General features: G+C 44.6%; 1 protein-coding gene across 1 annotated transcript; it reads left to right on the top strand.

Annotated features, from left to right (window-relative positions):
• Positions 1 to 8868: 8868 nt before the first annotated feature.
• Positions 8869 to 22621, top strand: LOC101542073 (zinc finger protein OZF-like). Its single transcript, XM_055146499.1, has 5 exons — positions 8869 to 8948; positions 10237 to 10363; positions 11856 to 11936; positions 12883 to 12956; positions 21086 to 22621. Exons 1-5 carry the CDS (start codon positions 8916 to 8918, stop codon positions 22484 to 22486), a joined length of 1716 nt encoding a protein of 571 aa, XP_055002474.1. The 5' UTR covers positions 8869 to 8915; the 3' UTR covers positions 22487 to 22621.
• The last annotated feature ends 2352 nt before the right edge of the window (positions 22622 to 24973 follow it).

Below are 24973 nucleotides of genomic sequence, written 5' to 3'. Positions count from 1 at the left end.
AAAGGAAGCATTAGATAATTTGTTTTCCATTGCTGAGAATGAAGAGGTATGAGGTCGAGTGACCACACTTAGAGGCCTCTCAGTTTTGCGTTTCTGTATTTTAGTATTTTAGTAACTAAGTCCAGAGAGATATCTGCCAGAAATTGCATCATTGCCAACTTGTACTTCTCAGTTACATTATATTCCACATATGAGTGCAATCTTTCTATGTCTGTCTCTTTCTTTCTGACTCATTTCACTCAACATGATACTTTCCATGTTGATCCATTTATATGCAAATTTCATGACTTCATGTTTTCTGACGGCTACATAGTATTCCATTGTGTAGATGTACCAGAATTTCTTTAACCAGTCATCTGTTTTGGGGCACTCTGGTTTTTTCCAGATTCTGGCTATTGTAAACAGTGCTGCAATGAACATAGAAATACAGATGCCATCTCTACTTTACCTTTTTGCCTCTCCGGGATATATTCCCAGGAGTGGTATTGCTGGGTCAAATGGAAGCTCAATTTCTAATTTTTTGAGAATCGTCCATATTGTTTTCCAAAAGGGCTGAACCAGTTGGCATTCCCACCAGCAGTGAAGAAGAGTCCCTTTCTCCCCGCATCCATGCCAACACCAGTTGTTTTTGTTTTTTGGGATGTGGGCCAGTCTCTGTTTAAACCATCATTTTTTATGAAGCATAGGAAAAACTTCTTTGGCTTAAGTTCAATGGTTCTTATACCTTAGTTATTTCAAATCATGAGCTTTCTAACTTTAACAATTCCACAATACAAACATGCTTTTAGACACAGAAAGAGCCCTTTAGTTTTTTTTCTATTTTTTTATTAGTTTATTTTTAATTAGAGAGTCATCGTGAGGGTACAGTTACAGATCCATACATCTTTGTGCTCATGTTTCCCCCATACAAAGTTCGATAACCCATCCCTTCACCAGTGCCCATTCTCCACCACCAGTAAACCCAACATCCCTTCCCCCCTCCCCAGTCCCGTCTCCCCCCACCCCACCCTTTCTATTTTTTTCTTAACCAAACTTTGATATTAGCATAGAAAAAAATACTTGGACTGTCAATGTTTATGGAAACATAAGAAAACTATTTATTTTGATGGCTTCTGTACCTCTGTTGATTGTAAAACAGCTAAACTCCTCATTAAAATTGGCTGAGGCTTATAAGATAAAGCCTTATATCCTCTGAATTCTTATTTCACTTTAGTTTTAGGCACTACTTCTGCAGCTCTTCCTAGATAGTACAGATTCTGAATTTCAGAAGAATTACAACTGTTAATAGCCACCAATATTCTTCAATAAGAAATCTAGATTGAGTATTTTGCTTTCTTTCTAGGCTCAACATTCTGATAAGAAATCTTTGCTTAAACCTGGTCTAATAAGTTCCAAAATCACGTAGATCCTTTAAATTGCTGAACTGCTTATCACTCTGATCTCTCATGATGATCCTGCTTTCCCCAGGCCTAATTTTTACTACTGATTTTCACTCTGGCTCCAGCACTCAAGTGTTCCACGTAGAGAGACAGACAGACAGACAATGAACTGACTACAAACACCACTACATGTGCACACATCTGCAGTTGATCCACCCATCTGACCCTTCAAAAATGGCAGGGAATAAAAACTGATAGACTGAGAAAGGAAGGAACAAGTCCCCAGGGCAAAGTTAAGCCCTGTCTGCTGATTGGTAACATTGCTCTCCGTTTCTCTGCCTGACCAGCCAGTTACCTGTTTGTAAAAACGGGTCAAGAAAGCGCTTTTGTTGACGTAAGCCAGCAAAACAATCCATTACAAAGTTGTTGAAACCTAAGTTGTCAGAAGTTACCATTTTAAGGTCAAGACTACTTCTGAGGCAGGGAGCTAGTATCTTCTTATCAACCATGTGGATAGACCACCTTAGCGACACACTTTTTCATTCCTGATATTATTAGACACTCAACCACATGATCTTGCATTTCCTGCCTTCTCTGCTCTGATAATAATAAGCAGAACTAAGAGAAAGATAATGAGACAAATACACACACACTAAGGGCACACGCACAAATCACACTCCTGCACTCGCTTGGTCCAGTCCTTTCACACGGATGCGCACCCCACTCACCATGTTCACACTGATACTCCCGAACCTGCCCAACGGGCGTCCATATGGTCCGAATGTTCAGTGGAGTCAGCCTTTCAAATCTACACCTGGCGCCAGGATTCCAAAACCAAATGAGGACCCAAAGACAGTTTGTCCTCCCAATCAGGGTTGGCCCCTTCCCTGCCGCGGTCCAAATGGGGACACCGTCTCCCCAAAACCAAATGGAACATTCCCCCAAATTTAAGGCCTTTTTCTGACCTGCTCTCTGGGCCTGTTTGCCATCGGGAGATCTCGCTGGGGCCTCCAAATGTTAGGGCGCGGATCGAGATCTCCCTATAACGACAAAGAGACTCCAGAGACTGCAAACAGCAAGCAGGGTTTATTGTAAGATTGGCTAGCCAGGGTCTAGCCGCCTACGCAGACACGCAGGTCCAGCAGGTTGGGCAAAAGACCCCGATCTTCTCCAAAGGAGATCTTATATAGGCCTTCCTCAGCCGTTACAGCAGAGCCCGTGCATTTCATAGCCAACAGATTTGTAATATTACAAACTTTCTTAACCAATCCATTTAAAAGGACATCACTCCTTAGCCTATGTTTTTAGAGATCAGTATTAGTGCCAATATTCAGGAATGTCCCAGTTCTGAGGGCAGTCCTGGGTTTTGTGATATGGGTCATGTGATATGGGTCTGGTTATCTGGTCTGCCCACCACCCTTCTTGCGACCCAGGGTGCCTGTATCCAAATTTCTTGCTCAGGGACAGATAGACAAGTTATTCTACAATGCGGGCTCCTATAAAAAAGAGTCTTAAGAAAGCTAAATAGATTCCTGTGGTCTGTCCTGGGCCAGTTCCTCACAGCCTGGGCCTGCTCGAGGAAGTCGTGCTATGTCCAGCCTTCCACACAGTCGCAGACAGTGACTTACAGGCTCAGAGAGAAGATCATCAGCAAGTCCCCGGTAAGGAACAGAGGACTCCTTTTTGCAGTGCCCTCAAATCCCAGACAAGCCCCCAAAAGTTGTGGAGTCATGATAAAAAGTTCCTACATGAAAATAAATACATTTCAAATAAATAAATAAAATATTTTATTATTATTAAAATAAAATGTAGAGGAGTGTATTCACACCAGCTGGCAGGCTGTCCTGTCAGGCAAGGGCTGAAGCATCACAGCACTAGCACAGGCTTTTGTTTAGGATAAATCATGTCTTGGCCTCCCTGTCAATTTTAAACACCCACAAAATTAGTTTTAACTCAGAACACCTATAGCCTGCACCCAGTAAATCTACATAAGCACAGTTAAGCAAGCATTGTAATGGAAGTGAGAAATATTGATTACACGAAGCAATCATCTATTGATCTCTAATCACCTCCCTTTGGCAGGCCCTAGTCTTTTGTTCCTATTTGCACTCTGTGACGGGTTGGTGCCCTCGTGGAACAGTTACAAGAAATTCTGTATACTTATGAAATAACTCAGGGAACTAAAATTAAACTCTAAACTAACCTATCCTTATGCTCTTACTATAACAAACATCAAATTATCATAGTCAAATAATAGTTAATATTTCTGAAAAAGAGACTTTCTCACACACCTTCTGTATAATTGCTCTTGCCAACTGGTTCAAATATTGAATAGTTTAATTTTCACTGGATCCTCTATCTACTGCCAAACTACTAAGAGTCTACTCAACTGTACAAAGTGTACAGTGGTGAAGGGACTTCTGTTTATATGTGTGATCCATGTTAAATCCCGGTCAGATTCACTGCACTTTCGACTCAAGCATTTAAGAGTTGCTGAACACAGAGATAGGAGTAACTTGAGAGCACCAATGGTTATGAACACACACACAGAGGAATATTGCTTACACGTATAATACTTTCCCACTCATTACCAATCCCCGAGTTCTTTTCTGGGCCACATGATTCACTTAGTTTCTAGTCCACTCCTGCAATTGTGAGAACATGAACAGTTGAAATTACACCAGGAACTGGAAGTTCGGTGCAATGTACACAATCACAAGGCTCAGAGAGATGGTCCAGCGGGGAAGTAGCTGACCCAGGCTCCATCCTTAGCAACCCAGAGGGTTCCCTGTGCTCAGTGGAGTGGTGCCTGAGCACAGCCAGGAATAAGTCCTCAGCACTACTGGACATGACCTCCCAAATGAATCAATAAACACAAAACATTATAAATATCTGAATATTATCACTCTGTGATTTCTGTGTGATAATTGCAGGGGCGGGAGGTCGGTAGGGCAGGGCTGAGACATGGTCCTTGCAGTTGTTTATAAAGGAATTTTGTAAATTTTATTCCCTGAGTGAAAAAAATGAAAACTTTCTCTTCCATATGCCATCTTTTCAGCCCCTCACTCCCATCTGTCCCGGACCCCGTGACCCCCAGATGTCTGCGTCACCTGATTCAACCCCAGAAAGGTAAAAAACGTCAATATTCCTAACTTGAAATACTAGGAGCCTGCCCCTTTAAGGTTCTGACCGGAAGTGCAGTGACGTCACGGAATCCAGGCCCTTTTCCTAGGTGTCTTCCTAGTTAGGAGCTGGAATGAGTTTCCACCGCTGTCGCTGCCAAGGTGAGGAGCAGGAGAGCCCAGGGATCAGGGCAGGGTTTCCTCTCTGGCCGCCTGGTGGTCGCTCAGCGCCCCAACCTCCGCGGTCCCAAATTGTGGGCAGCTGGGTCGCTCTGGTGAAGGTGGCCGGGAGTGGCGCCCCTTGTGGAAAGACGTCATTCATTCATCGGTGTTTGCCAAAGAGCACTTAATCAGAAAGGTGAGTAGGTGGGGGTCCGGTCCAGCGGGGAAGGCGCTGGCCTGGCACGACCAGGCTCCATCCCCGGACCCCGCTGGGCCCTGGATCGCCGCCAGGGGGCGCCCGAGCACCGCCCTGGCAGAGGAGGCACGTGGTCCCCAAGAGTCGGAGTTTGAACAGAGAAGCTCGTTTTCCAAGTTAGAAACAACGGAGAATAACCAGAGAGTTTTTCCTGTTTAATGTGTATGTCACTGTGTTCTAGGGCCGCAATCGGCCTGGCATTTTCTCATCAAAGGGTCCTGGGGGCAATTTTCTTAAAAAGAGATCTTTTTGGAGCCCCATCAAGTACTGTTCTGGGGACACTCCTGACTCTGCCAGGGTCTCTCCTGTTGGTAGTCAGGAGATCCTGTGAGATACCGGGGTACAATCCAGTCACGTGCATGCAAGGCAAACACCGTCCAAGTGTAAGAGCCTCCTGCCCTCCGATGGTTGGGGGTGGGGGCCCATTCTTCACGTGCCAGGGGCTCAAAAGGATTTGGCAGAGTATTTCGATTTTCACTTGTTTTAACACAGTCAGTGGATTCTGGGGGGTCCAGGAAGATGCAGAACTTTTAGAGAACCCAGTGTTTAGGTGGGGGTATGAATCAGGATGGGTTTACTCCTCCGGTCTCTGCACTAATGCATTACTCCTTACAGTGCTTAGGAACCTTTTGGGGTGCCGGTAATGAAACCTGAACACTTGCAAGACAAGCAGCCCACCGACTTTACTGTATCTTCAGTCCTTTTGTACATAAAAGTTTGAATTTATTATTATTATTTTAATTGCAATTATTGAACCACAGCCACAGCATACACTGCTCAGGATTACTTTTCTCCTTTTTTTTTCTTTTTTGGGTCAGACCCGGCCATACTCAGGGGTTGAGTCCTTGCTCTGCATTAAGGACTTCCTCCTGGCAGTGCTCAGGAATCATATGGGATGCCGGATATCAAACACAGGCCTGCCACATGCAAGGCAAACACCCTATCCACTGTACTAGCACTCCGGGCTGGGGCTTACTCTTGGATCTGAGTTCAGGCATCATTCCTGGAAGTGCTGTCGGGGAACCTTTGGGCTTTTGAAAACTGAACCCGACTTAGCTGCTTGAATGGAAAGTACCCTTCCAACTGCCCTATCTGTTAACCCTCTATGGTTTTATTTTACCCCAGAAAAAACTTCTGCTTCACCTTCAAAGTTTTGGAGCACCATCCCATCCCCACTGTCCATCTCTCCCAGGCTGGGGTGCCCCCTGCTGTTCTGGTGAGTACTTGCAGAAAGGGGGTTTCCAGGGACCAACTGCCACAGGTTTTAAATGTCTTACTCTAGGGGTCTGTGTAGTGGTAGAGCCAGGAGGGTGTTTGTCTTGTCTTGGCTGACCTGGCTTGGATCCCTGACAGCCAGTAGGGTCCCCTGGGGTCCTCTATCTGTGTCCCTCAAGTAAAAAAAATTCAAAATAAAGAGCTGGAGTGGTAGTTTGCCAGATAAAACATTTGTTTTCCATTTGATAGAACTGGGTTCTATTCCTGCTCCCCATAGAATCCTCTGAGGATGGCAGAAGTGGCACAGAAATCAGAAAACTGGCCCAAACCACACAGCCATTCCCCACATTCCCAAAGAAAAAGTCTTGCTCCAGGATTCCAGAATTTGTCTTGACACCTGAGCATTATTTGAATTTTTATTTTTTTGGTGGGTTGACTTATCACGACTGTTTCCTTTGGTTGTTGTTGGTGGTGGTGGTTTTGTTTTGTTGTTGGTTTTTTCCTTTTTCCTAAAAAATTGAGGTGGTCAGGGACTCTGCCGCTCTATCCATGTGTCTCTGGATGCAGGGGTGCCATGCCATGTCCCCACCGGTAAAGCAGCTCCTCAGCCCTTTGAGCTCCTCTCCCTGAGTCTATCTCACTACTCAGGGAGCAGATGGCTTGGGATTTGGGGCCACACCTGACAGTGCTTGAGGGCCTGTCCCTGTTCTGTGCTCAGGCTACCAGTGGACAGTGGGTAACAGGGAAGGCCCCAAGGGCTTCCTGCTGGCCGGCATCCAATCCAGCCTGGTGAACTCTCTCACTCCTACCTTATTTGGAAGTTTTTAGATTTAAACATTCTGGAATATACTCAACAAGAGTCTGTCAGGAGGAAAAGGAGTTGGAAGCTCTGAGCAAAATTCTGTGCTATCACCATGAAGCTTTTAGACCAAGTGTAATTTTCCTCTCCTTTCTTTTTTTTTTTTTTCTTTTTTGGATCATACCCAGAGATGTTCACAGGTTACTCCTGGCTTTGCACTCAAGAATTACTACTGGAATTGCTTGAGGGACCATATGGGATGCCAGGGGTCAAACCCGGGTTGGCCCTGTGCAAGGCAAACGCCCTACCGATATATTATCACTCTGGCTCCTCCTCTCCTTTTTCTTATCCAAAGTCACATACCAAAAAATGAGTAAAGTCTGTGGTCTCTGAGGAGCCGGCCTGTAAGCTCAGAGCTCTGCTGGGTGTGGTTGCAAAACAAATCAAACCTCTGAATTGAATGTTGAGAATATATCACTGGATTTCACATCTCTGCTATTGGCAGAAAAGTTCCTCTTTGTTTTAACTGGGCGTGTGGGTTGGGAGTGGAGATGGGGTCTGCCAAGCCAGCAGTGTTCAGGGATCACTCCTTGGGCCTTCAGGGTGTATAGTGAGTCTGTTGCATAATGGCAAGTGCCCTGCCCATTGGTCTCTCTTTCTGGCCCCTGCTAGCAAGTCAAACCTTTGAATTTGCAGCCTGTGCTTCCATCTCAGGGTGATATCGGGAGCTTCAAGGTGCCAACAGCCCTGCCATGGCCTCTACCAGCTGAGCCTCACCCCTACCCCCCTTCATGCCCATCTGTCTTCTTCTCACAAGGTTTATAGCATTTATATAGAATTAGAATTCCTGGGATCAGATATAGTCCAGTAGTACAGGCCCTGACCTTGCAAGCAGCCTTTGATGGGACAATCTCTGGAACAACGCAGTGTCCTCAAGTACCACAAGGAATAGGCCCAAAGTTGCCACTGTGGCTCCAACACCCAAACCTGTGCCCTCTAAAACTGACTGAGAGGCGTTGGTGCATAACTTACCTTTTTTTCTGTTTGACTTTGGGTCATACCTGCTAATTCCTGCTTCCAGTACCTAGCGAGGTCGCAAATATCCTAGCAGACTATAGGACTAGCCTCTAAATTTAGTGATTTATTTTTGGTTACAGTTCATGCCCGACGTTGCTGAGGCATTACTCCAAGCTCTGTGCTCATTGATACCTCTATGCACTGCTTGACGACCCTGTGGGATGATGGCAATTGAAACTCGGTTGGGCATGTGCCAGATAAGCACCCCATGGAATTTGCCATCTCTGGATATCATTAAAAAGCTTTTACACTGGTTAAAGTCCAAAAAGTGGTAAAATAAGATGTTCTTTGTTCTCCTAAGTACATAACTTTTTCAATTTATTTTACATTGTTAGTACATAGTAACAGAACTTTTTAAATAGGTTTTTTGTTTGTTTTTGAGTCTCAGCCAGCAGTGCTTCAGGATTACTTCTGACTCTGCACTCAGGAATCACTCGTGGTCGACTTGGGGAACGCTATGGGATGCAGGAATCAAACCAGAGTCAGCTGTGTGAAAAGCAAGTGCCATATCTGATGTGTTTTCACTCTGGTCCCAGAAACTAATTTTTATCTGTTCTGCTAGATTTCTGTTTAGATGCTATAAGATTTTCTGTTAGAGTGGACCCAATGGGGCTGAGAGACAGGACAACATATCCACCTCTTGCTTTTCCTTTCCTGACAGCGATGGCAGCCTGGATTTGAACCCGCTTCTGCATCCCCTAGAGAGGAAGGAGCATCTGACAGTATCAGGGCAGTCTTGAGCTGGTGCCCAAGAGTGCAGCCGGTCAGACGATTTCCAGTTCCAGTGCAGGGATTTTTGGTCAGGGCCATGTGGGTTGTGCTCCTCTCTGATGCTCTCAGCTCTGACTTCTCCAGGTCTTTGTCCAAGCCCCGGTGGGATTCTCGAGAATAACAGGCTGGAGAAGATGGTATTGCACCTTCTGACACGCTGTCTCCAGGTAAGAGGAGAAAGACACTCTAGGTACTGCTGTGACAGGGGTACACAGGCCTCCAGGGTGGACTGCCTAGGAGTTGTTTCAGGAAGGAGATGTGGGATGATGCTCCAGTGGGAGTGCCCGATTCGGCTCTCGGAGGCCACTTTTGTCCCTGTTGATTTGTTATTTTGTGTTTGGTTTTGGGGCGACACCCAGTGGCTCTCAAGGAGGGCTTCCAGCTTAGCTGTCAATTGGCAATCTTGACAATGCTCCATGACCTTACGGATGACAGGAGTCCAAGGCTGACTTCTTGGGGTTTTTACTTTTGTGTAGAGAGTGTGGTTAGGAGGAGCCACATCTTGTGGTTCTTAGAGTTACCCACTCTGGCATTGCACCTGCAGTGCTTGGGGGACCAGAGGGGACACGCTTATCGCCAGACCAACCCTCTGTTCCCATTCCCGCTGTACTGTTACTCCAGGCTTCTGCTTTCTTTCCTTTCAATTGTTCTTTTGCCACAGTGGAGGTGCTCAGGGCTTCTAAGAGAACGAGCTCAGGATTCAACCTGGGGCATTAGGGGGCCTAGGGTGTGCTGGCCCAATATGTGCTGACCCTGTAATGACTCCAGACCCCATAACTTGTGATTCCCCTATTTTATCCTTCCCTCTCTAAGAGAGCGTCAGCTGCTCCATCACACAGGCTCAGGTTAAAATGTTGCTGTGCGCATCATTCCAGGCATGCGCCATTCCTAGGGAGACCTATGAGGAGATCTCAGGCACAACGGAGTGTTTGGGGTCAAGTAACTTTTACCTCGCCCTAGAGGATTGGCCCCAGCCCTGAATCTTGAGTTCAGAATTCTACTAGCACATATGTCCACCCACTGCTTTGACTTGCTGACTGGACTTTGAGTGTCCCCTTCTTATCCCTAGAATGGGTATGTGGGATGTATCATGGGGGAGAGGTTATCTACTGTTTTGGTCCACCCTGGTGTATCTCCTTTTTGGTCATGCTGGGGATGTGCTCAGGTCTTACTCTCTGCAGTGCTCACTGGACCAGTGGTGCTGGTCTTGGCCATGGAGTGTCTGTGTAAGGCCGGCGCCTCCAGGAACCTTTTAGTGTAGCACCCTCGCATTGCTGCAGACCTGACTGCCTTTGACTGATGTCTTGGGCCCATCAGCCAGGAATGTGCATGAAGGCTGATTCCTCCTGCTGGGAGAGGAAAGATGTCCTGAGCCCCTCTAGTGCCATCCTCATGACCAAGAAAAATGGAGTGATGACTGGCACTGTCTCTCATCCCCTGTGTGTGTCTGCTCAGGATGTAGTGACCTTCTCCGATGTGTCTGTGAACGTCACCCTGGAAGAGTGGCTGTCCCTGGACACCTCTCAGAGAAAGCTCTACAGGGACGTGATGTTGGAGACATACCAGCACCTGCAGGCCATCGGTGAGAGCTGCTTGGGGCACACCCTGCAGGCACAGACCTACCTGCACCCCTGGGGTGTGGCCGCCTCTGTGTGTTCAGCAGGGATCGTGATCTGAATAGTTCCCTCCAGTCCTAAATCAATTTGCTTCTTGTGTTTGTTTTGTTTTGGTTTTGGTGTTTCTTTGGAGCCAAGGAAACATTCCATCTGTTTCTGTGTTACATAGTCATTTCTCAGGGTGCTCAGGGACCCTGGGGCTGCTGACAATAGGACCTGGTTACTAGCTTCAATGGTTGGAGCATTAACCCTGGTACAATTGCACCATGGTTCCAAAGTTCAAGAATTTTGCTGTTTTGATTTGTTTTTGGGATTCATCTGGGAATGTTCAGGGATTACTCCTGGTTGTGCTCTGGGAGCATGTGAGCTGCAAGGGATCAAACCCGCATTTGTACACAGCACAGGTGTCCTACCAGCTGTAATATCTCCCCCTACACACTTTGTTTATTTGTTAGGCCTCAGTCTGTCAGGTCCTGTTCTATTTCAGTGTTTGTGGTCACTTCCAATATTTCTTGGGAGACTTTCGCACGACTCTTTTTGCTTCTGGGTTCTGCATTTTTTTTTTTTTTTTTTTTTGCTTTTTGGGTCACACCTGGCGATGCACAGGGGTTACTCCTGGCTCTGCACTCAGGAACTACCCCTGGCCGTGCTCAGGGGACCATATGGGATGCTGGGATTTGAACCCGGGTCGGCCGCGTGCAAGGCAAACGCCCTACCCGCTGTGCTATCTCTACAGCCCCTGGGTTCTGCATTTAAGGATCATTCCTGGCTGAATTAGAGGACCTTATGGGATGTTGGGGATCAAAGTTAGATTGTCGTTGGGGATCAAACTTGGATTGACCATGACCAAGGCAAAGGTTCATCTGCTGTGCCTTGGAGACAGGTTCGTCTCTGTCTGGATATATTGATGTTTAAGTTTTTAAATATTGGGGGTCTTGCCATCTTTGTTCATTTGGGGATTTATTTTGCTCATGGGTTTACTACACTGAGTGATCACTTTTAGAGGGATTCAGAAAACTCCTTATGGTGCTAGGACAGAGAAATAACTACAGAGGGGAGGGTATTTCTCTTGCAGGAAGTTGAAGCCGGTTCAATCCCCGGCATCCCATATGGTCACCAAGCACTACCCAGGTGATTTCTAAGTATAGAGTCAGCAGTTACCCCTGAGCATCGCCAGGTGTGGCTCTGACAAAGTTACATACAGTGCTTGCATCGAACTCATGTCACCTATACGTGAGTTCAAGCTATACAGTTTACAGTCTTTTCCAGACCCTCCTATTTCACTCTTAAATGGAAACCTGGGTCCTACATCTGAGATACCAGCAATCTCTAGCATATCAAAAGTGGAGATCCCGTTTCATTCCTCTTGAGAAATTTGCCCACTTTCATAGGGAAGCACACCATTAGCCTGTCGCCTTTTTTTGTCACTGATCCATGCCTTTGTCTCTATGTGGGCAGGGTATTCCGGGGTGAAGCCTGTGGTGATCTCCTGGCTGGAAGGAGGAGCCCTGAGACCGGGGAGCAGAGGCGTTTGTGCAGGTGAGTGTCTGAGGACCTTCCATGCCTCAGGGGCTGGTCTGTGTGTGGGTGCCCTAAGCAAGTGTGAAACGTGTGGCTGTTTCCAGAGGTTCAGGCTTCTGGATCTATGTGTCTGTGCTGTGCTCACACTGCCATTCACTCCCTTGGACTTTTAGTCACAGAATGACCAATGTACTTTGCTTTCTGGCCTTGTCATTCATCTTCATGTATTATGCATGTAGAATAGCCCGTGGGAGTCAGGGCCCTTTGACCACCATCTGTGCCTTTCCAGCCTGTCTATAGAGCCTCCAGTGAATAGCTCGGTGCCCTTTCCAGGAGCACCTGAGGGCCCTCTCTCCTCTCTGTCTGGCTAAATTTTCCCTTGGATTATCAATGGTTGTCAATTATAATAAGACATTTTTTTTTGTTTTTGGACTCAGCAATACTCAGGGCATTTCCTGGTGGTTCTCAGGTTGCTTTTGGCAGAAAAAATCTTTTCCTTTATGTTATAATTGTGAATTGTGGGTCCGGAGTGACAGTACAGCGTGTAGGGCATTTGCCTCACATGCAGCCACCCAGGTTCGATCACCTCCATCCCTTGTGGTACCTCACGTACCGGCTGGAGTAATTTGTGGGTGCATAGCCATGAGTAACCCCTGAACATTGCTGGGTGTGACCCAAAGAGAAAAAAAAATTGTGGATCATTGAGCCCATAACAAAGCTAGGTTGGGCCGGTGCTGTGGGACAGTGGGGACAGCACTTGTCTTGCGCTCAGCTCACCTGATTTCAATAACAAGCATCCCATATGATTCCCCGAAGTTCCTGGGTCTGGCATCCTTTAAATAGATCCCTGTGCTGTGGCCTGCTTGGAATGTGAGAACCATAGAAATGTCCTTCACTTGCTCTGCCTATTCAGGTACATTGCATTCAGATTAGTTCTTACCATTTGGATTTTGTTTGATTTCAGAAGTTCAACCACAGCTTCAGAATGTGGCACTGCCACAGTTTGATTTGGAAAAGTCATCGAATAAGCATGAACTGGTAAGATTTGCACATGCAAAAATAAGTATTTTATGCTTTTCTAAGTATTTTATGGCTGGATATCTCAGTGGACTAAGAATAGGATTAGAAAGGTGCGGGTTCAGGCTCCATCCTGCCACGACCTTTTCGGTCTCTGGATATGAAAGGGAGGAACTCGGAGCCTATAAAGGGAGTAAAGGGCCTGTAGCCTCAGTGGGGATAAATTCAGTAACTTCAAAAATTAAAGTCCAATTAATTCTTTTTCACACCGATGAAATACTGTGGTTTGTTATTTGATAGAAAGTAAGCACAACGGTTATATTGTTTCAAAGAACTGGTGTGTAGACCCTCCTGATCATGCAGTGGAAAGGACGCTTGCTTTGTCCATGGATAGGAATCTGCGTTTCCAGCGTATATGGTCCCCAGAGCCCCAGCAGCATTGGTCCCTGAGGGTGTGGCCCACTCTACGAATAAATACAAACAAGAAAACAAAATAACAAAAAAGTCATTGATGCAAAATAAGAATCCTCATGTCACCCCTGGAGGGCATCCAGCTGTGTGGGATGCAGTGTTGGCTTTGCACATGCATCCCAGGTTTAACACTGATCTAGAACCAAACCCAGACTTTGGACTTTTTATGTTCTTTTTTTAAAATTTTATTGAATAACTGTGAGTCAGTTTCTAGCTTTCATTGTGTTACATTCACACAATTATCAAACACCCATCCCTCCACCAGTGCACATTTCAAACCACCAGTATCCCCAGTATACCCCCCTTTTCCCACCCTCCCCCTGCCTCCATGGCAGACAGTATTCCCTATACTTTCTCTCTACTTTGGGTCATTATGGCTTGCAACACAGACACTGAGAGGTCATCATGTTTGGTCCATTATCTACTTTCGGCATGCACCATGCATCTCCCATCCCGACTGTTTCCTCCAGCCATCATTTTTCTTAGTGATCCCTTCTCTATTTCATCTGCCTTCTCCCCTCCACTCATGAAGCAGTCTTCCAGCTATGCGGCAGTCCTCTTGGCCCTTGTATATACTGTCCTTGGGTGTTAGCCTCATGTAATGTTATTCTATACTCCACAAATGAGTGAAGTCCTTCTCTGTCTGTCCCTCTCTTTCTGTCTCATTTGACTTAGCATGATACTCTTCATGTCTGTCCATTTATACACAAGTTTCATGACTTCATCTCTCCTAACAGCTGCATAATATTCCATTGTATAGACATACCAAAGTTTCTTTAACCAGTCATCTGTTCTAGGGCTTTGGGTTGTGTCAAGATTTTGTCTTTCGTGAACAGTGCTGCAATGAATATATAGGTACAGATGTCATTTCTACTGTGCTTTTTTTCATTCTTGGGATATATTCCCAGAAGTGGTATTGCGGGGTCATATGGAAGCTCAATTTCTAGTTTTTGAAGGACTGTCCATATTGTTTTCCAGAAAGGCTGGACCAGTTGTCATTCCCACCAACAGTGAAAGAGCATCCCTTTTTCCCCCGCACCCATGCCAGCACTGGTTACTTTTGTTCTTTTGAATGTGTGCCAGTCTCTGTGGTATGAGATATCTCATTGTTGTTTTGCTTTGCATCTCCCTGATGACTAGCCATTTTTTCATGTGCCTTTTGGCTATTTGTATTTCTTTTTTGGAGGAAACTTTTGTTTATATCTTCTCCTCGTGTTTTGATGGGGTTGGAGGTTTTTTCTTGTACAGTTCTACTAGTGTCTTGTATATCCTGGATATTAATCCCTTATCAGATGGGTATTGGGTAAATATTCTTTCCCATTCTATGTGCCCTTTCTGTATTTTGGTCACTGTTTCTTTTGAAGGGCAAAAGCTTCTTAGTTTGATGTAGTCCCATTTGTTTGTTTGCTTCCACTTGCATGGTCAGTGCTGTTTCATCCTTAAAGATGCTTTTAGCTTCAATGTCATGGAGAGTTCTGCCTACATTTTCTTCTGTGTACCTTATAGATTCATGTCTGATATTGAGGTCTTTAGTGCACTTTGATCTGACTTTTGTGCCTGGCATTAGACAGAGGTCAGAGTTCATTTTTTTGCAGGTAGCTATCCAGTTTTTCCAGCACCATTTGTTGAAGAGGTTTTCCTTATTCCACTTTACATTTCTTGCTCCTTTGTCAAAGATTTGTGGCCATATATTTGGGGGTCTGTGACAGGATAATCAACTCTGTTCCATTGGGCTGCACGTCTGTTTCTAGCCCAATACCATGCTGTTTTAATTACTACTGCTTTGTAGTAGAGTTTGAAGTTGAAGAAGTTGATGCCACCTATCTTCATTTTCCCAAGGATTGCTTTAGCTATTCGTGGGAGTTTATTGTTCCATATGAATTTCAGGAGTGTTTGTCTGTTTCTTTGAAAAATGTCATGGGTATCTTGATAGGGACCACATTAAATTTGTATACTGCTTTGGGCAATATTACCATTTTGATCATGTTAGTTCTCCCTATCCATGAGCAGGGGATGTCTTTCCATTTCCTAGTGTCTGTCCTCTTTTATTTCTTGAAGTAGTGTTTTGTAATTTTCCTTGTACTGGTCCTTCACCTCTTTGGTTAAGCTGATTCAAATGTTCTTGATTTTCTGAGGTACTACGGTGAATGGGATTTTTTTTAATGTCTCTTTCTTCTCTTTCATTATTTGTATATAAAAAAGCCATGGACTTTTGGGTGTTGATTTTGTAGCCTGCCACTTTACTCTATTGACCTATTGTTTCTAGGAGCTTTTCTGTAGAGTCTTTAGGGTTTTATATTTATAGTATCATATCATCTGCAAATAATGATAGCTTGACCACTTCCTTTCCTATCTGTATGCCCTTGATACCTTTTTCTTGCCTAACTGAATTGCCAGGACTTCCAGCACTATATTGAATAGGAGTTGCAAAAGCGGGTAACCTTGTCTTGTGCCCGATCTTAGAGGGAAGGCCCTTATTTTTTCCCCATTGAGGATAATGCTTGCTATAGGCTTGTGATAGATGGCTTTGATTATATTGAGGAAGTTCCCTTCTATACCCATTGTCGTGAGAGTTTTCATCATGAATTGGTACTGGATCTTGTCAAATGCTTTCTCTGCATCTATTGATATGATCATGTGGTTTTTATTATTTCTTTTATTGATATGATGAATTATGTTGATTGACTTGCGAATGTTAAACCATACTTGCATCCCAGGGATGAATCCTACTTGGTCATGGTGTATGATCTTTTTGATGAGTTATGGATTCTATTTGCTAATATTTTGTTGAGGATCTTTGTTCAGTGTTCATTTGGGATATTGGTCTGTAATTCTCTTTGTGGTATCTCTGTCTACTTTTGGTATCAGGGTGCTATTTGCTTTATAGAAACTGTTTGGAAGTGTTTTTGATACTTCAATTTCCTAGAAAAGCTTAAAGAGCATTGGCAGTAAGTCATATTTAAAGATTTGGAAGAATTCACTAGTGAATCCTGGGCAGTACTTTGTGCTTGGGGAGAATTTTTATTACCATTTCAATTTCCTTGATGGTGATATGTCTGTTCATGTATTCCAGGTCTTCTTGGTTCAGCCTTGGGAGGTTATAGAAATCTAGAAATTTATACATTTCCTCTAGGTTTTCGTGGCATAAAGATTCTCAAAGTAATCTCTGAGGATCCTTGTGTTTGCTCTGACTGTTGAGATGTGTTTCTTGCAGGCAGCAGAATGGGGTTCAATTTTCAAATCCATCCTGCCACCCTGTGTCATTAATTGGTGCCTTTAGCCTATTACATTGAGAGAGATTATTGTTATGGGATTTTGTCCCATTTTTCTGCTGAAATTTGGTAAATTTGAGGGGCCTGTCTTGTCTTAAAGTAGTCTACTCAGTTGTTCTTGTAACCATGCTTTTGAGTCTATGAAGTTCCTGAGCTGTTGTTTATCTGTGAAACTGTGTTGTTCCTTCTGTTATGAATGAGAGTCTATCTGGGTAAAGTAGTTTCGGTGAGGCATTTATTTCATTGAGTTTTTTCACTATATACCACCACTGTTTTCAGGCCTTGAGGGATTCATCAGACAAGTCGACTGGGAATCTTTTTTTTTTTTAATTTAAATTTTATTGAATCACCATGTGGAGGGTTACATAGTTCTCAGGATTATGTCAGTTATACAATACTCAAACACCCTTCCCTTCACCCGTGCCCATATTCCATCACCAACCACCCCATTATACCTCCCGCCCCCTCCCGCCCCCCCAGTCCCCGCCCTTGTAAGTGATAAGTTTCACTTCGTTTACACTTTATCTTGGTTACAGTCCATGTTTCAACACATAACTCACTATTGTTGCTAGGGTTTCCCCCCAAAAAAGAAAAGACAGTCCCGCTGTCAAGGAAGCATTTGATGGCTCTCCATTGCTGAGAATGTAGAGATGTTAAGTCCCGCTGTTTGTTACATAACTTTTCTATTTTTTTCCCCCCTCGTCCCGTGCCACCGAGTTCACGCCTGTTTAGTAATCACCACGCTGCCTGACAAAGGGAAAACAAACCAAAAAAGATGGTTATTTCCCGTTATCAGCCGGCGTGGGGCTCTGGCTTAGTTGATAGTCTGGTAGAATGTCTGCAAGCAGTTTCTGGAACCAAAAGTAATACGCTGGTATCGCCCCGGCTCGAGATTCCACCAGCGTCCCGCTGTTCCAAGTACATAATAATTTATTCCCTTGTATCCCATTCCCACGCCACCAGGTCCGTGTCAGCTTAATGGACATCATACTATGGTTAACGCCACGCCGCGTTTCTTCCCGAGAAAGAAGGATATTTCTTCTCAGCCGGCGTGGGGATATGGCTTAGTTCAGTCTATAGAGATGGCTACCACTTTGGTAGCCTTTAATATTTCAGCAAAAGACTTACTATTCTTGTTAGGATTTCCCACCAAAGTCCGACCCATTAAAAAGGAACCATTTCATATTGGTGATGATTAAATGACAATAGGTTGCGCGGCCATGGCAGCGGCCTCGTGGCTTTGAATTTCTGTATAAAGTCCAGGGAAAGTACAGCCAGAAATTACACATCGCTACAAACTTTAACCCTATTATGGTCCCTCCAAAGTCCAACCCATTACAAAGGAACCATTTCATATTGCCGATGATTAGATGACATTAGGCTGCCGTGGCCACGCGGTTTTGGGTTTCTATATAAAGTCCAGGGAAAATTCTGCCTAAAATTCTATCGCTACAATCTTTTACCCTTCAACAAAAAACTCAGTACTATTGTTTGGAGTTTCCCCCCAACGGTAAGCCCTGCCGAAAAGGAACATTTACTGGTTGCTGACAATCAAGAGATATTAGGTTGCGCGGCTGCTATCGGTCTTGGATTTCTATATGAAGTCCAGGGAAAATTCTTTTGGTAGTTGCATCACTCGCTGGCAGCGCCTGGGCCAGTAGCTCCCAGCACACAGTTTGGAGGCATTTTGGGGGCGCCGCTCATGTCCAAAGTGGTTCAGTTGCCTCCGGGGTCGATCTCGCGCAGGGCCGGAAAGGAGCGTCCCCACATGGCTCTGTGCTTAAATGTCGGCCGGCACAGGGCGGATCCGGAAGTCCCGCCCCATCGGCTTTCCCGGGCTTCCTGTAGAGTCTAAAAACCGGCTATTGCCTCGCTGCGTTCAAAGAGAAAGAGTTGAGAGAGAAAAGACCATACCCTGCTGGCAGCGCCTGGGCCAGAAGCTCCGAGCACACAGCCCGGAGGCATCTTGGGGGCGCCACTCGTGTCCAAAGTGGTTCAGTTGCCTCTGGGGTCGATCTCGCGCGGGGTCGGGAAGCCGACTGGGAATCTTAAGGATGCTCCTTTAAGGGAATTTCTTTCTTTGATCTTGCACTTTCAAGATTTTTTCTCAATCTAAGGTTTTGGTCATTTTGATCAGGATGTGTCTTGGAGTATTTTTATTTGTATTTTTTCTAGCTGGTACCCTAGGGCTTCCTGATGTGGTCGTATGTTTTCTTCAGCTCTGGGAAGGTCGTAGCATTGGTGTCTTTGACAGTTTCTTCTTCATCAGTGTTTTCTTCCTGTCCCTCTGGGACTCCAATAATTCTTATGTTATTCCTCCTGGCTTCATCACGATCTTCTCTTGCCATCCGTTGCTGGATTTGGAGTCTCTTTTCTTCCAATTTCTGCTCTTTCCTGGAGAGTCTCTGGACTTGTCTTTTAGCTCACTGATTCTGTCCTCACCAGCTGTTACTCTGTTGCTGAGGCCTTCCACTGAGTTTTTCAATTCGCCTACCAGGTTTTTCAGGTCTGACATTTCTGTTTGTAATTTTGTTTGCATTTTCTGCATTTCTACCTTCAAATCCTCTTGTATTTTATTGGCATTGCTTTCCATTGTTTCTTTTAGCTCCCTAAGCAACTTCAGTAGGTCCCTTCTAAAAACCTTGTCAGAGAGGTTGTCTAGCACTTCATTGCTGGTGGGGTCTTCTGGGCCTCTTCAATAAGTAAACATGGTGGGGTTCTGCATTGCCTAACTATTGCGACCTGTGTGGTTTATCCCCTCACACTCAGTATTACTATTCTGTTTATAATGCAGTATTCATTGAGGTAGGCTTAATAAGTTCTTGGCTAATGTGTTTCTGGTGGTTAAGGTAATCTAGTGAAAGTTCCAACAAAGAGGGTAACTTATGGTTCTTATGGGATATGGAGGGGGGGAAAATAATTCAGCTAATATGGCTGCAGCACCGGGAAGGAGCCCTGCCACCAGCCGTGTATCTGAATGGGATGAGAAGAGGGTGCCTGGAACATTGCGGCTTTGGGTGCGTGTGGTGTGCCTCAGTTCCCATCCCTCGCAGATCAAGGATGAAAGCCGGCTGCCTTGGGGTCTAGTTAGATGTGTGGTTCTGGGAAGGAGCCCTGCCCCTGGCTGGGTACCTGAATGGGATGAGCTGGATTTTTTTGTTTTCTAAGAAAACTGGTACTTCGGTTTTCTGCAGAGGAAGATATTTTCACTTGATACGTCTGTTCACTGAGATGAAAAAAACATTACAGAACTTAATGACCCTGTATTGGTCAATTCAATCAGCCTTGCAAAAAAATGTGTTTCCATAGAAAATCCCTGCACATGTTGGATTCGTGTGGTTGGAATGTCAGAAAGCACAGCTGACATGTTGGTGTATAGTTCTAAGCTTCTGAATTTTCCCATTGATTCATCCTTTCTCCCGCACAGGGATCTTAGGTTAGTTGAGTTACACATACACAGTTCTTCCCCGGCACTCCCAATTTCATCATGCTTTTGTCACATGGGAATTAATTGACCCTGAAAAATATTTCCTTTTGGACATTTATCATACATTCTTGGCTTAAGCCTCAGTTGTCCTTAGTTCCTAACAAACCAAAAGGCGGGTCGCAACAAGGGACTCAGATGGATCCAAGAAAGCCAAAAGCTACTTTGGTTTTGAGAAAGGGACAACCTAAATGCTATAAGAAGTAGGAAAAATTAACTGCACAGTGATGGAACAAACTCTAACCAAAAAATAAGTAACTGAAGAAGAACCCTGTTGAACTGAGGAATAAATTACCTGGCTTGAAAAATATAGTCTCTGAAATATAGTGAGATGTTCCCAGGAAAAGCCACACTTTCAGCTTATTCTAGGGTATAGATAAAGCCTGTATCTCTTACTATGTTCATACAAAATGAATAGAAATATTATAAAGAAGTAGATTTCATATGATTGTTTAAATGGATTAACAGCAAAGGAAAGGAGGAAGCAGTACACAGTTAGACCCACCTTAGGCAGATCTCATAGGAAGAATCTAGAGTGGATTCTAGAGTGCTGGAGCCCCCAAATGATATTGTATCCTTGGGTGCATCTCCTAGAGCAACTTCCCTTGAAGTGCCTTCTCATCTGTGCATTGTTTATGTTAATGTTCCACCACACCTGTGTGTAATTGCTGCCCCCTAAGCCTTCATGATTTCTCTATAATTAACCCTGTGATATGAATATTGGCCCCTGATTGCCACCAACCATGACCCCATTTATTTGTCTAATGGAGGTGACAGGTACTCCTCAGCCCAGAACGTACCAGGGGCAACATGACACCGTAGGATGGTGAATCAGGACATGAAACTGCCCAGCTCAATTGTTTTAGACATGGAGACTCAGTGGAATAGAGCAATAATTGGAATCCTTCTCTACTGTTCTGCAGGGAAGCAGCCAGCCCCAGTGGAATGTCTCTGATCCTGTGCACTGGAACAAATTCTTGCGTGAACAATCCTACCTTCATCCCCATGGAGATGCCGAGACAGGCAGGATATCCTCTGAGGGTGTTCGGAAGGAAGGGAGTGACCTCGCTCCAAAGAAGCCCTCCCCTTTGAGAAGCTCCTCACAGTCTATTCTGCACATACCTCGAGCCCAACACCCCCTACTGGCACAGCCCATGGACTGTGGGAGAGGAGCACTGTTAATAGTGAATCCTTCTCACCGACAGGCCCACAAGCAAATTCACTATGTACTGAATCCGTCCAAGTGTAAGAATTTTGAGGGAGGCTTCCCATGTTCTCGGCATCCTGGTGTTCCTTTAGAAATTCTCAGTGGAGAGAAATTCCAGGAATGTCAGCAGCGAGGAGAAATGTTGAGTCAAGGGTTACCCCATTGTGACCATATTCGTGTAACTGCAGGAAAGAAACCACATGTCTGTGAAGAATGTGGGGAGGCCTTCGATCGATACTCAGAACTTACTTCACATAGGAGAATTCACACTGGAGAGAGACCTTATGTTTGTAAGGAATGTGGGAAGGCTTTCTCTCAAGCAAGGGAACTTACTATGCACAGGAAAAGTCATAGTGGAGAGATACCTCATCAGTGTCAGACATGTGGGAAGGCCTTCATTGACCACTTCCACCTTAGTAAACATATGGAAATTCATAGTGGAGAGAATCCTTATCTATGTGAGGAATGTGGGAAGTCCTTTGTTTTTCCCTCAGTCCTTACTGTTCATATGAGAATTCATACTGGAGAGAAACCTTATGTTTGTAAGGAATGTGGGAAGGCCTTTATTAATGCCTCAGGCCTTACTCTTCATATGAGAACTCACACTGGAGAGAAACCTTATGTTTGTAAGGAGTGTAAAAAGGCCTTTGCTCTATTTTCACAACTTAGTAAGCACAGGAAATATCATAGTAAAGAGAAACCACATAAATGTCAGACATGTGAGAAAGCCTTCTCTCATCGCTTTCGCCTTACTGAGCATATGAAAATTCATACTGGAGAGAAACCATATATATGTCAGGAGTGTGGGAAGGCCTTTAGAAATTCATCACAACTTACTGTACATAGGAGAGTTCACACTGGCGAGAAACCATATGTATGTCAGGAGTGTGGGAAGGCCTTTACTAAATCCGCAAAACTTTTTGTACATAGGAGAGTTCACACTGGAGAGAAACCATATATATGTCAGGAGTGTGGGAAGGCCTTTATTAAACCTGAACAACTTTCTGCACATAGGAGAGTTCACACTGGAGAGAAACCGTTTATATGTAAGGAATGTGGGAAGGGTTTCACATTCCGATCAGGCTTTTATAGACATATAAAAATTCATACTAGATGACTTGATCTCCTAAGGTCAAAATAGGCCCCGTGGTACAGCGATTTTTATTTAGATAATGGAATCAGGGGTGCTACAAATATACACCCAAGAAGAACATAATCCTGCCTCCATGGGACTACCTTCCCATGAGGTCAGTTCTATAAAGGAAATTACATGCTTTTTATGATCATCAGGGGCGGGCAACTATGCCACTTAATATTATGTTTGGATTTCCCTGTATGTTAACGTGTAAATAATGGATCTTGGTTATGAAAGCAGGAGGAAGGCGACTAAATAAACAGGTAAAATATGCCCCTTGCTCAGAACTGTCAAGACTCACCACAGTGTTAATTTTTACTCTCACTCTAGCTTGGCCCAGATGCCCTGATTTGCGAGAATTATGGCAGAGATCAACCATAATGCTGCAGTGAATCTCTTTAACGTGGAAAATTGAACAATCAGTTTTTAGGGCTTCCTGTTTTAGCTTTTGGGGAGCCAGAACCCATGGGCTCAGGCCTTACTGTTGTTCCTGAGCTCGGGGAGCTATACCAGGCGATCACAGGTATCCTTACGGTGATCAGAATCCAGGTCAGCCATGTGCAAACAAACACTTTGTATTTTGTATAATTTCTACACTTCTTCTATTCATATTTTTGTTAACTTACATGTGGACTAAAGATTAATATTCACAATAAGTACCTCATGAAAATGGCCCTGGCTAGGCCCTCTAAAGGGTGAATTGGAGACAGTTGAAATGAACTCTACTGTGCATAAAAAGACAGTGTGCTTCTTTGAACTATGGAACGGGCCCCTTGACTCCATTGTTTTCCAGATTGTGATAACATAGGAGAGTCCCCATGCTACTCCATCTCAGCAGATAATTCCATTCAGCTGTGATTCCTAACAGTAAAGGGTGATCACAATCCTGGATACCATCCCTCTCACTTCAGTAATGTTAGGAGAAAACAAAACTTGCATTTGGAAGCAGTTAAATCCCAACTATAAAGGAGTTAACAGAATGATAAAAAATATTTAGAGGGGCTGAAGTGATAGCACAGCGGGTAGGCCTTTGCCTTGCACGTGGCCGACCCGGGTTTGATTCCCAACATCCCATATGGTCCCCTGAGCACCAGCAGGGGTAACTCCTGAGTGCAAAGCCAGGAGTGACCCCTGTGCATCGCTGGGTGTGACCCAAAAAGCATAAAAAAACATTAGATTGTCCACAAAAATCCACATAAAGCTACAAAGTGACCAGTATATTAGCTACATGTATGCCTGCATTCTTAGTATTGCTTGATACTCAGGGATTTATTTACTGAACTATACTTTTGGGGAGGGGCATACCTGACAGTGATTAGGTGTTACTACTGGTGCTGCTTGGGTCACCATTTAGCATACCAGGGATGGACTCCAGATGACCAAGATCAATGCAATTGTCAAGCTTCTGGACTATCCCTCTGATCCCTGAGCACAGTCAGGAATAAGTCCTTATCACTAATGGAGTGGGGTCCCTGAAAAAATGAGTAAACACAAAACATCATGAATATCTGAATATTGTGGCCCAGTGATTTCTGAGCAACTTGAGCTGGGGGATTGGGGTGTTCTGTCCCACAGAACTTGGTCAACGTGGGTGGCCGGGAGAGGGTGCACGAATGAAAAAGATAGATACAAGAAGAGACAGACACAAAACAAGGGGAGCGAGCTCCAATTTAATTTCTCTTAAACTAGTTTTTTTTATAGTTGATTATATGAGGAACTGGGCAGAATGGGGGAATAGCAAATAATGCAAAAGTTTAGTAAAACTGGATGTGGGCCCTGGTGGCAATTACTCTGGGCATTGTTCTGAAACCTTCAAAAGGTACTTTGATATTTTTCCCAAGAAGCGGTTGTTCCTTCGTTACAGGTCCGGTTATACTGACATATTGGTTCCCAGGCATTGGTTCCTGGCATCTCCTCCCTTTTTATTTTCTAAAATAGGCATTAGATATCAGTAGTATAGTAAGCCTGTCCTCGCAGAACCAGAGATGGCTCAACCCGTTTCACTGAAGGCAAGCTCACCTCCATAGAAAGAAAGGGCATTAACCAGCGGGGGAAGTAGGAGCCTATCCCCCAGACACTATTAAAAATCCTTTTACTGGGGAGAGGAGTATTGTTCAGATCCAACATCTACGAGCTCAGAACAACCTTTGAAGGCTTCTCATAGATGGATACCGCGTGGTTCTGTCCCCCGAAGGTGCCCATGACATTATTACAACTGCCCTGAGATGCAGTTGCCCTTGCTTGAGTGCGAGGAGCCAGTAGCTGCACAAGGAACAGGTGTTAATCCTGAGGGTGGCGTAAAAAGGTGGGTGTAGGAGTCCATTCAGGTATCTCCAGCCCTCGATCAGCTAGATCCAATCGATGATAATGAATTTGGATGGGTTTTGATGCGAGGGAGTCAAACTGCCTCTTTATGAAGGCCATAATTCTATTAAACAAAAACGGACCCAGGGATAATACAATCAAAAA

This window comes from Sorex araneus, chromosome 8 (assembly GCF_027595985.1).
Source record: "Sorex araneus isolate mSorAra2 chromosome 8, mSorAra2.pri, whole genome shotgun sequence".
NCBI classification, from domain to species: Eukaryota; Metazoa; Chordata; class Mammalia; order Eulipotyphla; family Soricidae; genus Sorex; species Sorex araneus.
The sequence above is the reverse complement of the archived record's forward strand: the minus strand, read 5'-3'. Positions and strand labels throughout refer to the sequence as shown.